At 33.7% G+C, this 16,375-nt stretch overlaps 1 protein-coding gene across 6 annotated transcripts in view; it reads right to left on the minus strand.

The window, feature by feature from the left end:
• Nucleotides 1-1,038: 1,038 nt before the first annotated feature.
• LOC149528206 (YTH domain-containing protein ECT4-like) overlaps nt 1,039-16,375 on the minus strand; it is a 32,300-nt gene continuing 16,963 nt past the window's right edge. For 5 of the 6 annotated variants that reach the window (XM_089808951.1, XM_089808956.1, XM_089808955.1 and 2 more), the window contains exons 4-10: nt 11,073-11,244; nt 10,917-10,993; nt 10,190-10,729; nt 9,475-10,035; nt 9,128-9,340; nt 8,103-8,255; nt 7,392-7,959 (exon numbers count right to left, since the gene is read on the minus strand). In XM_089808951.1, the coding sequence (XP_089665077.1) occupies nt 7,858-7,959; nt 8,103-8,255; nt 9,128-9,340; nt 9,475-10,035; nt 10,190-10,729; nt 10,917-10,993; nt 11,073-11,244 (1,818 nt within the window). In that variant the 3' untranslated portion in view covers nt 7,392-7,857. Of the gene's footprint in view, nt 1,286-7,391; nt 7,960-8,102; nt 8,256-9,127; nt 9,341-9,474; nt 10,036-10,189; nt 10,730-10,916; nt 10,994-11,072; nt 11,245-16,375 lie in introns of those variants that run through there. The other variant, XM_089808957.1, reaches the window with a different exon arrangement.

Raw genomic sequence — 16,375 nt, forward strand, 5'->3', positions numbered from 1 at the left:
AAGTAAAATATTAAGTCAGGAGGTCAACATTTGAGAATTGTGTGGATATTTAATTAAAATTGTGTTCTCATGATATATTATTAGTTAGTTCATTCAAGAATTTAATTGTGGAGCTATCTTTGGGGGTCTAGTTTCGTATTTACCTTGAGAAATAGTTTGATGCCCTTTTAAGAAATAGAAACTTCTCACTTTCTACTTTTAAAAAATAATTTAATTAAGAAGTTCAATAAAAATTTCAACTTTTAATTAAAAGAAATAATCTTAAGTCAATTGATGGAACTACCATATTTGAATACTTGTCATAATATGTTAAAAAAAATCTCTAATAGATCTAATGACACTATAATATAATAATTTATATATTTAAGATAATTTTGTTTATTGAATTAAGGGGGGAAAAAATGTATTATTCTTTATATTGAAATTTGGCTTTTTTATAAATCTTTACTAACTCATTACATAGATTTAAAATGCATTTCTTTCCTCGTCAAGGTGCATAAATCAAGTCAACATTTTTCAATTAGTACATATGTATACATCATGTAATTTTAAAAATTATGATTAATATACATGCTAGGCTACTTGACAATTATTTGACCTCAATTTATATAATAAATTGTTATCTTTTCATTTTTCTCTTTTCCACCTTTGAATGTTTCTCATTATCTAGTTTCATTACCTCTTCTTTACATACGTTTTCATTGTATTAATTTCTATTATTTATTTTATAAATTTAATTAAAGAATTTTTACTATATAAATTAATACTATAATTTAATTCAAAATTATTTGTTAACTGCAAATACTAGCCACTAGCCAATGTGTGGCACTTGTTATTATAGGATATGAAGTAGAACATTGAGTTTTATTTAGGGGAGCATACTGGTGGGAACTAAGCAAAGAAAACTTTTTGTTATACTTCATGTGACAAGTTTATAATCTATAATGCTATAACATCAATATGACACACAACCATATCCATAGACAAGATAAATAATTTGTGACAATATAGATTTTATGAAATATTAGTACAAATATATCAACTCTTTAATGATACAAGAAATATTTTTATTAATCATTATTCTACATATTTAAGAAATACAACTACACTAAAATCAAATCTTCAATAATATAAATAAAATAATATTTTTGTTTGTCTTTTTCAAATTAAAAATATAATAGTTTCTTATTCAAATGGTTATGTCTATAGCAAGATTGGTTTTGTCTAATATTTTTGAGAGTACACAAATGCCTTTAAAATGTGTAGAAATAGATCTCTTCAAACCCTGCAAAATCAAAGTAGAAAAACTATAAGAAGGATGGGGTATATAAGTTCTAACATTTACGGAACAATTTTCTAAAAGTTGAATTCATTAGTCCATTTGAAAATATTATAAAGATCAAATTAGAGAAGTCAGAAAAATCTATGAATTTGCTTAAACATTTCCAAACAAAATCTTAAATGCATGATAGAAATCAACTTAGCAAAAGCCAAATAAATTGATTTGTATTATAGAGAGGACAACTGAAAATAGAGAACAACATATTAAATCATGTTTGAAGTCCACATTGAAAATTATTTTGAAATAACTACTTCAAAGATACAAATATAGTTGAAATAACATATTCTCACTCCACATTGTAAAAAAATAGGTCAAACATTGATTGAACATAAATAGAAGACTCTCTCCCTTTCAATGTTTGAATGGGCACACAAGGTTATCTTCAAGGGAGGAATGTCAAGATTAAAATCGCATATCTTCAAATGAATATGCATTATTCATATTTGGAGTTCCATGTGCTCCAATATGTATTACTATCCACATAACCATTGCACCTCTTTTTGGTGCAAAAGCTAGTTTATATGAGAGAATTGAGAAAGTTGCCATTGTTGAGGATATTTGGGATCTAAAATATATCATGAGCTGATGTACTTTATTTATTTTGTGGGCAAAAAGAAGTAGCTCAAGATAAAAGCTTAGTTTTCTCAACTACCACTTTCACAACGTAGAATTATTTTGACTGAAAAATGGCAATACCTTTAGGGTAACACTTGAGAGGCTTTTTAAGGAGGGAAAAAATGCATTTCACAACCTTACTAGCCACGAGTTAATAAATCTGATTCATAAGGATCTTCCAAAGTGTGAAAGAAAAAAATTGCAAGTCTAAAACAAACTGCATTTTAGCTAATGCATGGTTTGACAAGGAATGTACAATGGCTAAAACTCTAAGATGGTAAAATAAAGAAAGTCTTTGACATTAAAGCATATAGACAAATTTTAAAGAAAAAAAACTAATTTATGGTCACGAGGTGGTAAGAGCTATTATTTATTAGTAAAAAATCCTCACATGATTAAACAAAGTAGCTTTACAAACAAGATTGTGAGGTGCACCCACCATCCTTGGTCAATGATACAACAAATATTTTCATTGTGCAAAGTGATTGAGATGGGTATTAAGAAGTTGGGTGTTTGCAAAGCAAAAGACTTGATTGAGCTTCCACCAGAGTACCTCAAGATGGGTATAAAAACCACTCGTCACAAAAAGCTTCCTTCACATCATGAAAATTTTCAATAATATCGTCCGACAAGGGTTCCCTAAAGGTTGGGCTGCTATGGAATACCTCTTTTTAAGAGAGATGTCAATTAACCCAAACAACTATAGGACTATAATGGTAAATCATTTCTTTGCAAAATTCTTTGGCAATATAATAAAAAATAGAATTAGCAACTAGGTAAATGGAAAATAGAAAAATGCATAAGTGCAAGCTCATTTTAGACCCGAGTATTCGACAATTGATTGTGATATTAATTTAAGACACATTATTGAAAAAGAGTGCAAGAAAAAGGGTAAAACTGTATTCTTTACTCTAGCTTATACTAACTCGATTCTAGCCCTATGGGACTTTTTAATGAATTGGTGTCATATTTTATTTTTGTTACTTTTATCAATTTCAAAAAGGCTCTTGACATTGTCCCTTGCAAGAAGCTCTAACATAGAACAGATGAACTTGGGGTTCCTATACATCGAAAAGATATTGTCCACAGGATTTATGAAGAGGTCCAAATTAAAATTAAAACTTCATCAAGGATCTCAAATTGTTTGAGTAATATTTGGGCCAATCAAAGGTGTCAACTATCACCTTTTAAAAAAATGCAAAATGCCAAGGGTATTCATTTTGGGCAAATATTAATAAGGTTGCTCCTTTATGCAACTATCTAATTTTGATTGCCAAAATTTGCCCTTGGTTTGTGTGAATATTTATTTGTTTGAAAGTTTTTGTAATAAGTTTGAGATGCATATTAATATCACCAAAACTATTGTCATGGTTTTTCTAACAGTAGAAAACAAAATCAACTTAAGTTTTATTTTGAAGGTAGTATTCTTGATGAAGTCATGGATTATAAATACCACGATTTTACTTCAACAAAAGTCCAAGTTGAGAAGAGTACAAAAAGAAAATGACCTTAGGAGGTTGAAAGACATTTATGGGCAACCAAGGTTTAGGATTGGCAATCTATTTGGCCTCTTTCTTGTCTTTAGTTTTGTTGGTTGTTCTATATGGGTATGAATATGGGCCAACAATAACTCAATCTCACATTGGAAGCAAATTGAAGGAATCTAAAAATATTTGATGAGCTCAAAATTAAATGTACAATTCCATACGATATCATGCTAAGTCAACAATTAGCTCTATTAAAGCAATTGTTATAAAATATCTCATAAGCTATCAAAAAAAACTGAACAAATGGATGAAAGTAGATGATCAAAGGTTGAATTCAATAATATTGGGCAAAAGAAAGAAGACTTGGATGCGACAAAAAATCAAATGGATGAGTAAATGGAACATTCATTTCAATAGGTGCCCCACAAATGACAAAAAAATTGATGTTTTCATTTGGAATAAGTTCTACAACACAAATTGGGCTACCTAGCTAGGAAGAAAGAAAAAATAGTATATCAATAATTCCAATCTTACACATCATCAACTTATAAACGCTTACATAGGGGCCAATATCATATGGAGAGCGAAATTCTTATTGTTGAACATAGAACTAACTCTTATCAACTTTGATGTAAAACCGAGTGTTGGAAAAGGCCAAAAGAGGGTTTGGAAGGGAGTTTGCATCTTTTGCAATTCTGAAAAAGAGGAAACCAAAACACATTTTATTTTAGAGTGTGATGCTTACAAGGATTAGCAAGGGCAAATTTGGGAATATTTTAACCGCTAACTAATTGCACAAATAATTTGACAAGGAGTGCATTAAGAGATTAAGGGTGCTCATCATCAACTTGCACAAAAAAAGAATTGATTTGTTGAAATAAACTTGATTTTACAGACTATCCCATAAGCTATGTTTAGCCTCGGAAGTGTCAAATTTATTTTCTTCAATAGATAATTAGAATTGGTATCGTGTAATTTCTATGTAGGATTGTTCCTTCACAACAACCTCACAAAAGTGGGAGATTTATTGACCCCAACCTCCTCTGTGTCTGTAAAAAGATTAGACACTAAGTCACATTAAGAACTTAAAGGCAAATTTATCTTTAGCCTAAAGGGGACAATTATCCATGCACAAATCATGAAATCGCTAATCACAGGCCTATCTAGGGTAAGCCGAATCACCTAAAGTAGAGACGCAGGTGCTTGATGAAACCCTCCAATCACCATAGGTCGCCTGACTTAGACTTTGATGTTATCGCCTAACTGAGTGATTGCCGCACCCAAAGGCGTTCCTAGAATTATTGGAGTTCACTAGTAGAAATAGGTGAAGCCATAGAAAAAGATGTAGCAGCCTTGTGGTCGCCACCATGATTGAAACAAATCTAGTGAGGGCTTTTTTCATTTGACATTTCTCCAATTCAGATATCTTTGTAATGACTTCCATCATTGATGTTGCTATGACATTAGAAAATTCCCTACCTATCATAGTATGAAGACCAAAATAAAGAAAATGAGATTTTCGACGAGAAATTAAAAAGCCTCAACTTTTATGGGAGGCACACAAGGCAGCTAAATGAATTTTGTCTCACACCCAAAAAAGGATGAATCGGGATGGTCTATGTGGCTTTGAAGGATTTATTTGGGATTAATGGCAGGGAAATTGTCTTGCTAGTGAGATATGAACTATTTTGATTCATCTTTGAAGTAAATTAATTGGTGATTGGCATAATATTATCAATTATCATGGGTTTTAATTGGGAAAACATGGTCAACAATGATCCATTCTTTGTTAGAAGAGGGGTGCTTATCTCAATGTTAAAATCCATGAATATGTCATCCAATTGCCAATATTGTGATATGATGCTCCATGGTATCATTTTGATGCTTGATTGAAATGAAATAAAAGATTTATAATAACATGCATTAGGCCAAAGTAGCCTATAGCATCCCTTAAGAATAACATACACCCTAAAATAAGGCATCAAAATTTAGGCTCTTTGGACCTTCGACCTCTTCTTCGACAATGAATCTTGATAGCTAAATTTGTTTTCTAGGTTTTTCTTCAAATGTAAGTACCTAAACTGTAAAATATCCTCATAGCTGGAGCAAATGTCATTAATAAAATGTTGTTCTATTTGTACCTCTCTCGTACTCTCATTCATCCTTAAGTATCATCCATCTACCTATTTCACACTTCAAATGATGAAAACTTGTCCTAAGTTGTGCTAGAAGCATTTTTGCTCTCCATTTGATATTTATTCGTGTATGTTTTCTCCTCATAATCTCCCATGGGGTTAAATTATTTGATAAAGTAGTCTTTGAACTCTCACTTTGTTTGGACTATATGATACTCAATTTTTTCTTCACACATATTTTATTTCTTCAATGTCATCCAAATATTCATGCATATATTTTTATCCATTTAATATTTTGTTTCATCCTCATGTTCTTACTTCTATCAAGTTTTTCCTCTATAATTAATTTAGGAAAGGTGTGTTTCCTTAACTTGAGTTTGCTTTAGATAGCTTAACAACCAAACCATTTTCAATTCCTCTAAAGGAAATGTGTTTGCTTCAGCCAATAAAATCTTATAGGGGACAAAATAGTTTTAATTTTGAGATTATTGATGATTAAATGTTTTTGGATTCTTTCTACTTACCTCCATTTCCAATTTGACATGTTGCTACCCCAAATCTAACATCTTTAAAGGATCATCGTGGTAACCAACAAAACAAAACTATCTTCTTTGGTTTCTAATCCGATAACTATGCATTTATGTGTCTATTTTATTAATTATTGTGTTTCTAGCCTCGCAAAATTATTTTTGCTCTACATTTTATCCAATTGCGTTTGTTGTCAAAATCAATCCCAATGTACTCGTAATAATCTACCATCTCTAAACGATTGTCATCTTAGAGAAAAGTAGTTTGTGTCCTATTTATTTTTGACAAGTAGATCATCACTTCAGTTTTGCTAGTATTCACTTGCATCCCAACCTTCTAACAAAAAGTACAAAGTGCCTTCAAGTGTTCTCTCAAACCACCAACCATTTTAGCAATTAAAATGAGATCATCCACTTAGAGAAACCCAAATAAGGTTGTTGAGAGGGGGCATCCTTATTTGAGACCTATATCACTGCCAAAGCGCTATTAACATCCCATCAATAGTTCTGATTTTAGCCTTGACCTACTCATATAGCTGATGCACCATAGCCTGAACTCAATAGGTAATTTTCAATTCTTCCACTCTAACAGCTTGTCGTGTGATACCATGTCAAATGTCTTTTTAAAGTCAACAAAGCAACAAAAGGCCTCATCGCCCTGGGCATTCCATATTTTTTCAACCAAGAATCTGTACCACCATGGTCTATAGTGGAATGTTTTGATGATGTTTTAATAATTTGGCCACACTTCATACCATTACATATGACCATGTTTGTGAAAAAATTACAGTTTTATATCATTTGAAAAAGTCCATTTATATTCGTGCCCTCAAAATATTACACAACTGTGTTATTCACAAAATGTTTAGCAGGTTTCGAAGGTCTCCTGAGTTGGTAGGAGATTGACAAAAGTTACAAATGCAATTTTATTGTGATTTTCACACTACTTAAATGTGAGAAAAATGTTTGACAATTGTAGTCAATGATTTTTTTAAATGATTAATGGGAAAGATTCACCAAAAAAGGCGACATTTTGGGATTTTTGCTCCTCCAGTATGTACAAGCTGAGAGAAGATTTTGTTTTGTACAAATTCTTTTGAAGAAAAGCATTTGCTTTTGTTGACTGTCTTTGGGAAATACGAGTCAGGGAAGGCCAAGTTTGTCGACTATGTTTTAATCATTTCCTTTCGTGATCAAGTGATATTCTTGTTTTAGTCATAAAGTGCTTGCTCAAACCATTGATAAAGAAATCTGAGAGACAAACTATGGGGTCGACCAATAAGCATTCGTAAGGAATTGCATATAATTTCATTTCTGGTTATATCAATGTCTTGTAGATGCAATTTACCGTCGAAAGCACATCACAGACAGCATACAGGTTTCAAAACTATCTAGAAGTTGTTTTTTGTGAAGCTATCATATGCATCAGACAGATCACTTCCATCAGGATCCCTGTCATGCACACGGACTTGTTCAACTGAAATTATTTCTCAGGCTCATTTGGGCAGAACTTGAGCAAAAACATTCAAGCACCCTGCAATATAGCATATACATTTTCCGACTTCATCCCATCTCCAGGAGGGTCAACTTCTGGAATCAAAATGGATGAATACTGTACACTCAAATCATCAATAAAATACGTCAGTGTATAAAACAGATGATTGATTGTCATATGAGAATATTGTGCTTTGATGAATTGTTGATAAATAAATGTTCTCTTGCTTTCTGCTGACATGCACTAGCCCAAAGCACTATTCCCGAGGGTGCACAAAACTGGACTGTGAGGAGTCACTTTTCAAATCTGCTTTTTTGTTGAAACCAACTGAGAATCGTTCCATGCTAAGACTCTCAACCTATTTTGTACACAAACAATGATCATAAGAACTATATAAACTAGCAGTTTAACTTTTCTTTGTTAAATATAAATGTTAATCTAGATCTGCATCTCCTTTATGCTTGCGCTCAAAAAGAAAAATATAAATATCATCTCAGAAACCTGTTCAGCCTGAGGGTGTGCCTTCTGTCTGGCCCGATTTTCTTGCAGTGCCCTTTGACGGTTTTCATAAAGATAAAAGTCGTCAACAATAGATGACTGCGACCGATAGTTCTTGAAGATGTCCAACATTTCAAGGCCCTCCTGCAGATTAATCTGGAACAAAAATCATATTGCATGTTATAAACCAAATAAGGTCTCTAAAACTTTACGACATCTGCAAAATAAAGGGTGTGCAAAAACCTCCATTTCAATAAAAATAAGTATGATTCAAAGCAATGTTTGGAAAATTAACCATTGCAGCAGATTTTAGCTCATAATAAAGAACTCATAGATTTTAAAAGAAATATATAATCATCTGTAGAAACAACTCTATCAATATTCACTATTCTTGGAAGGAGGAAAGACAAAACAACCCTTCAAATTGTAGTTTATTAACATAGTAAAGGCAACAAAAGAACTAAATGAATCACTACTTCACACTGATCAAAACTTGTCCAATAAGGATGAAGATTTAAAATGCTGCCCTACATAGATCAGGAAAATGGATTCTAAAGATTATTACCAACTTTAGAGGCAAAAAACAAATTCATGTGACATCAATCTAAATTTTAAGGAATGAATCTCTCATTTACCAGAAAATTGTTATTATTGATACCTCTTGAATTGAAAAAAAAATCCAGAAAAGCACAAGAAAACTGCCAGATAATATCATGTGGAAGTTCCCTTGAGGGTCTACGGAAGAATATTTTCTTGGTTGATATTTAAAAACAAATTACATCATCAATCTTTGATGATTCTCGTAAAACAAAAAAGGTTATCTTATGTGCATTAACATTAGCCTTTAATGACAGTTACTCGTTTATGATTTTCAAAGAAAAAAATGTTGCTGGATTGTGGATGATGAAAGGCAATTACTATATAGCCATTTAACTGGTATCCAAACAGTTCGAACGGTCATGAAGCCATAGCATTAGCACATACAAATAAACTTTCACAGTAAAAGAAAATGGTCAAAAGTAACTTACCTCCTGAGTATCCCTGCTGTTTGTAACAGGCTTGTTGTCATTATTTTCAAGTATAATATGACGCAACTTAGAGTTAGGAATGTCTTTAATGATATGCCATTTCACTGAGAAACACCCAGTCCATGTATCCTGCTGCCAGAAATCCATCTTTTTGGTGAAGTCCACAGGTCCTACCATTTCAGCAACACCACAAAACCGGCCACTTCCGTTCACCTAATATATTAAAAGAGATAATTGAAAATTTTGGAAACTATGTCTTGCCTAGTGAAAATGAATAACATCTGTATTTTCTATACATCCTTTTCAACAGGAAATAAATTGTAGACAGTGCAGCCAAGAAAACTTACAGAGAAGAACAAAAATATTGGACAAGCTCCAGGTTTGTCACCAGCTCTCAACTGTGCATCTTGATATGCTTGACTCAACTTCTGATTTCCATTTGGCGTACTTGCCCAGACATTGTACTTGATGCTTTTGTGAATATCATCTTCGCTGTAAGATTTGATAACAAAGAATATTGCATCATGGTACTTTGTAATAAAATCAGAACGGTTGTAACTATTGGTGCCTCCAAGTACACTAAGGATTTCATTAACTCTGTCAGAAAACTGACTTTGTCCTTTAGCCTGCCTACTTGGTGTCAGTTCTTCAGTAATGGACCTCCTCCTTGGATGTTGCATTGCATCACTTGAGCTACCATGGGCTTGTTGGCCATCTTCAATGTAGTTCCGATTCCCAACCAACCTCTTGTTGCGTACTACCCATTCTGGGTCACTGTTTCTCATTTCCACTTGATAGGGTACCAAACCATCACCTGTTCTTGCTTGGGTGGAGGAAGATGGAACACCAAAAGGGAGACCATGTGGTGGATGTAGATTTGGTGGAACAGGGTATGTGTAAACTGCTTGCTGAGGCCGAAAAAAACCAACACAAGTTTCAATCTTCTTGTCAGCAAAGCAACTCCTGACTTAAATATACATCTACATTTCAAAGGAAACATTAACAAATTTATAAAACAATCTATGTTTTAGTAAAGTCTGATAACTTATAAAACTATAATACCTGTGAGGGTGGGAATTGAAGAGCTGGGACGAATTGGCCAATTGGTGCTTGGATCCCAGATGAAAAACCATTGCTTTGAAAGTTTCCAGCATTTCCTGGATCTGGCCAATATGAAATAGCTGGCCTTTCATAATTGGTAACTTCAACAGGAACAGAACTTGCGAAAGCAGCAGGCAGAACACCTCTGCTATAAGAACCATGGGATGGTATTAAATATGGCTGAAACCCAGGTCTGCCCTCAAAGACGTAGTTGTTACCATTTTGAATGCCATGGACGTATGTTCCTTGAATACCCAAATCTACTGGACCTGGCATTACAGCTTCCAGTGGTGGATTATCTGATGGAAATGTCCAATACTGATACTCTGGATAAGCAACTTGCTGATAAAGTGAACCTGGATGTTGAGACTGATAACCGTAATAAGCATTTTCTGTGCCAAGTGGGGTGATTGGCATCTCTCCAGGGCTATAAAAGGCCTGAGGTGGATGTACTCCATCAACCGAGGGATACAAAACTGAGGCAGCTTCATTCTGATAAGCCTGCATCAAAAACCAGAAAAAAACATCTTTCGCAATATAAATTGGGCAATTAAAAAAATTATTGACATTTTAATTTTAAATTAATCAGGCATCAAAATAAATAAATATGTACTTAAGAATACAAAGGAAATAAATGCCTGATTTGAGTGCTGCAGAAACTGCGATAAATGCCAAAAGTGATTCTCACCGGAAAATGATAACCATAGTCAGTCACAAATGCAGGCTGCCGATATCCACTTGTCCCTAGTATGTGTGGATTATTCACTGAAAATTCAAAATTGTATCAGAAGACATTAGATAAATTTAGGCATCTTTGTTTGAAATTCTGAATAAACTGCCTTACCCCCATAGGAATAGACTACTGAAGCAGGATGGCCACTAGGTGCAACATACACAGATGCAGTATCATTTCCTGTGACAACAAGTACAGGTTGTGAAGTTGATGGCAATTCGGACACCATTGTTTCTGTATCTCTTTTGCTGGGACTTGGAAGCTTATTCAACGTCCTTGTATCCTGATGGAAACAACAGTGATTCAGACAAATTGAAATAAGAGATATTTTCCTCTTGTTCTACTAAGGCACTGTATTCTAAGGTCTATTGAAGTTTTAAAGACTCGAACTTGGAAGAAAAAAACAGAATTCAAACAATGTTGATTTTGGAACCAAGATCAAAGCAACGTGCTACAATTAGAATTCGTCCATACTACAATTAGTAAATCATCAAAGCACTAAATACTCCTCGAAAAGAAAATTTTCTCATGACACCAATGAGGTTGTTGACTTTTTATTTCCATACTATCTTAATAAAAGTTTGCAATAGATAACATAAGCTAATGTAGCATCATTGTAGTGTGAAAACCTGTACTACACTAGAATAGATATTAACAGACAAGTCAACTATTAAAAAGCATGTCCTATAATAGGCTTCTGAATTTCTGTGGTACTACCATTCAACACTTCAGTAATGCTCATGTATCTAACTTTACCAATCTGCAGGCATATCTGCTCTGCCAATGTTAGACATGATATCCCTCTACATCGTTGTAATTATACATTTCAAGGCACATTGACAAGTCACCTTTTGCAGAGCATATCCCTTCTATGTCTAACATTTATCTATTTCTTCCAGCCCACTTCCTTAATATCTAGATTTGTTTGGCATCTTTACTGCATGTATATTCCCTTATTTCTTGCATCCAAGCAGCCAAGAAGCCTCCACCCATATTCAATTTGAATCCACTGACCCGACAGAAGGTCTTCCAGCCAATTAGTTCTCCACATGACTATTTTACAGCTATAAGGAATTTTATTGCCACCTTCAACAGAGACAAGCAGAAGCAAAAACAAACAGCTCAATGTAGGAAGCTTAGTGCTTTGCAGACCTTTTAACTTTTACTACAACCCTCATAGACTCACAAATGAAAACAGCAATGAAACATATTAACATAATACAATCAGGATCATATATAGTTCTTCATGTTACTGAACATTTCAAAATATTAATTATATCTATTTTGTGCTTCTGGATTTGATTGTGTAAAACAAATCTAACATCAACATTATGGTGCCCACTCCTTGAGCTCTCTTTCATCTTGATGATGAATCACGTAGTGTTAACTGAAACATTTGTGTTAAAAGTTTATTAAACAATCAAATCCAGAAGCACAAAATAGATAGCTGTAAGGATTGTGGGCTGATAGATATGGTGTAAGCAGTTGACATTTGGAACTTCGAACAGATGTGAAGTATAGATAGAAATAAATAGAAAGGTGGATAGACAGCTAGATCACTATAAAAGATAGATAGATTAAAAGGGCACAGTTGGAACTGCAAACTGTATCTATAAATTCAAATAAATAAAATGCTCAGACAGCTAGGAGGACTAAATGGCAATGTAAAATTTCTTGTCACTACAAACAGGCTTTTCTTCTGTAATAAAAATACAAAAAACAGACCATTATTAGCTATATCAATTGGTATCAGAGACCAAAGAGCGGGGTCACATGATCCTTTTTCCAAAAATAGCACTTGGTAAAAATTAAAAAGTTCCCACCATCCAAACATGGTAAGTTGGGTTAAGGAACACATTGGGAAATATTATTATTTAATATATATATTATCCACGTGCAATTTTTATCCTTGGACAAATAAATATTTAATTTATTAATGTTTTAGTGGGGCTAGCACAAGTGGGGCATGGGAACTCAAAAGAGCCAAAAATGGTAGTTATTTTCTAATTTTATATTAGCATCTTTGACAAGTTACAAGAAGGTTCATGACACATATGACAACTGCACATGCTAAATATGGAATTCATGTTGGAATATCCTTTTAAAAAGGTGGGAGTTTGAGTGCACATTTTGGGCCTCCTGCATAAAAAGTCAGAAATTACTCATTTGGAAACCATTGCATGTCTAAATAGTAAATTCTCTTGTAGAGCCTTGCACTTTGTTTTCATCAATGGATTAGAACTGTTTGGAGATTTGAGATTGTGGAGGAAAACCCATAAGTTTCAGGCGGCCAGAAAGTGAAAACCCTGTGTTCACAAAAGGCAATTCCATCCAAAGGTTAAATTGGAGCTGAAGATCTAAAGAGGAATCTTGGATAGTTTGCTTGCAAGTTGTCCCAGTTGCAATTTTGGTGTTGATGTTGTTGCTTTGATTTTCTTTTGCTGCTGCATGTTTTCTGTGTTATCCTCAATCAGATGTCATCACTCATTTTGTGAAATCTGGTGTAGTTTGTAATAGAGTTGTGGATTTTGTTGAACAAGTTGCTGTATGTGTTAAATCAGTGTATAAGACCAAACATATTTATTTACGGCAGAAATTGTCAAAAAAAATTCAGTTTGTGCAGTTTCTGTGCATTTTTTGCTATATTCACCTTTTTAATCACATCATTTTTATATAAAAAATTGTTTGGAGAATTTAACAGAACTGTATAATTTAATACTAAAAGCTCACATCTAATGCTGGGGACTTTACACGGACTTCTCATATCTGAAAATTTTAGCATACTTTCAAATTTCAAATTATTCAATATTTGATATACTCCTTGTTTATATCCAACAGACCACCTAATGATTAGGCCTCATTGTATCCCAAATCTTCTGCATAATAATTAAGCTTTTCGACACCTGAAATTTTCTGCATGTTTTCAAATCTCAGAATAGTCTGCCTTTGATAAATTCCTATATATCCAGCATAACACCTATCTACCAAACCCTTTGCAGTTCAGGATTTTTTTTGTTTCCATTATTTCAAATTTGTGCTTAACAGTTTTTGTCCTCTCACTACAAGCCAAGGGAAATGTAGTTATTTATTAAGTTCTAGATTATCGAAATGGTACCATACAACATTACACCAATGATTCCACATACAAACTTGATTTCCATCTCACCCAAACTTGTCATCTACATTTCCTAAAGTTGTCAAGGATTTGGATGATCATCCTGCTCCCTCACTATAAACTCTGTTGGATCCTTGTGATCTTAGCCACAACACATCATGCAATCCTCAAATGTTTTTTGTGCACTCATGAAAAAAGATATTGTTTTGGAGTCTACAAATCTTCTGGAGCAAGCCCTCGTTGTGAGCAATTCTTTGGACTCTCTTACTCCACCAACATGCCACCCCTTCCAGTGGTTGCAAAGAAAAGACCATCAAAACCACATTGAGTGTGTTACTACCTTTCTAACTATGATTCAATCTCTTATTTGGACCAATTTACAATTCAACAAATGGATGATGTGTTATGGCAAATTGATGTTGTATTAAAACAAGGAGATGAAAGCTCTTCATATAGATTTGCAAAGACAATGTTTCTAAAAGAAATAATCATTGACTAATGATGAAAAGGGAAACTGCCTAACAAACTAAAGACCAAGATGATCATTAAAGAAATATTATAATATTGTAATACCCTACCTTAATGGTCATTGTCTAACTACCCTACAGAAGACAGTGCATGTCTTGTGATCATAATTTCTTTAGAACATTCTGCTACTGCTGAGACACTCCCTAGATCTGCAAAATGTTAATTACTCCCTGTAGCCAGAGACACTAAGATGAAATCGAAACCACAATTTTGAAAAAAATCACAACCCTTTTGCAGATGAGGACTGCACCTTAAAACAAATTGCAAGATGATTCACCAAAAACATTTGCAAATGAGCACTATGACTCCAGACAGATAGCAAGAAGCCACATTTTTTGTGACAATTTTTGACAAAACCCTAAAACTGAAGTTTACAAAGCATCATTTTTTATTTTTTTTGGGAGGGTGTGGGGTGGGAGGGAAACTGTTAAAACCCAAAAAACAGAACCCCATGTGAACAAACAATGTCGCAAAATACAGAACCCAAAAGCAATTTTTAAGGAGAAAATCTGAAAAACTTAACATGATTTTTGAAGTGAAAATGGCTCAAAAACAAGAAATAATTTAATAAAGGATAGATTTGCAAGGACGATGTTTTTAAAAGAAACAATCATTAACTAAAATCAAAACTAGAAACTGCCTGATAAACTAAAGATTAACGAAGATGACCATTAACGAAACACTACAATATTCTAATTTGATGAACTTCACATTGTTCATCACAGTACTCAATTAATAATAGGTTCCAATCCTACTCGAAATCCAGCTCCACAATGTCTTTTCCCTATGTTTTTGAAATGTCCATTTTCTGATTTTGTATGATATTTCAAGCCTCTAATCAGATCTTCAAGATCAAACAACTAATATCACAAAGATCCACCAAATTTCTCAAGAAACCCCAAATCGGGTATGTTGAAAATAGTGCCAAAAGCTTCACAACTTCACAAATTATTAATAAATCTGAAAATGGACATTTTTACAGAAATTTCAGCAGCATAACAGCTTACACAATGACATTTCTAGATCCGTATAGCCTTTACACAACAGCTCACAAATGTAGGACAAAAACTATGCTCATCGGGCTCCCGAAATTAACACAAAAATGCCCAGAAACACCACAAAAACACTAATAATCTATCTCAGAAGTTTAATCACGTCCCAATACATATATTCAGCTCTATTTTAACATCTAAAAGTCTGAAATATAGCAGCAAACCAAACTGATATGAAATACTCAACCGGAAACACCAAAACTCTTACAAAAACACACCCGAAAAATCACAAATCTGCACTGTTCAGCACAAAGGCAAACTCTGCATGAGAATGCACATGGAATGGCTTCAAACTCCCGTCCTTAGACTTTTTGGAAACTTGCAAACTCCCGTTCTTGGGTCTCCCTGGAAACCTGCAAACTCCAGTTCTTGGGTCTCCTTCTCCACAAGTTTGGCAGCCTCTGAAGAATAACAAAGAATGAGCAAAAATCCAGTTTTGGAATCAGCCCAGAATGCCTCCAAACTCCTTAAAAGAGGGCATAACCGTAACTCACGTCCAAGAGAGGTTAATGAAACATATTTTAATAATAATTTTCATTTATTAGTCCAACGGTTTCCAAAGATTAACCCCCTTTTTCCGAAACTTCAGTTTCTTGGGCCTGCCTGCCTTAGCAAAGATTATTATTTTTTAATTATTTGAAAAGGGGACATGACAAGTCCTCCCCTCCCAAACATTGCTTGTCCTCAAGCAATGGCTGAACAATAAACCAATCAATCCA

The sequence above is a fragment of the Cupressus sempervirens genome, chromosome 11 (genome assembly GCF_028749045.1).
Source record: "Cupressus sempervirens isolate cs-2001-9-10 chromosome 11, ASM2874904v1, whole genome shotgun sequence".
In the NCBI taxonomy this organism is placed as follows: domain Eukaryota; kingdom Viridiplantae; phylum Streptophyta; class Pinopsida; order Cupressales; family Cupressaceae; genus Cupressus; species Cupressus sempervirens.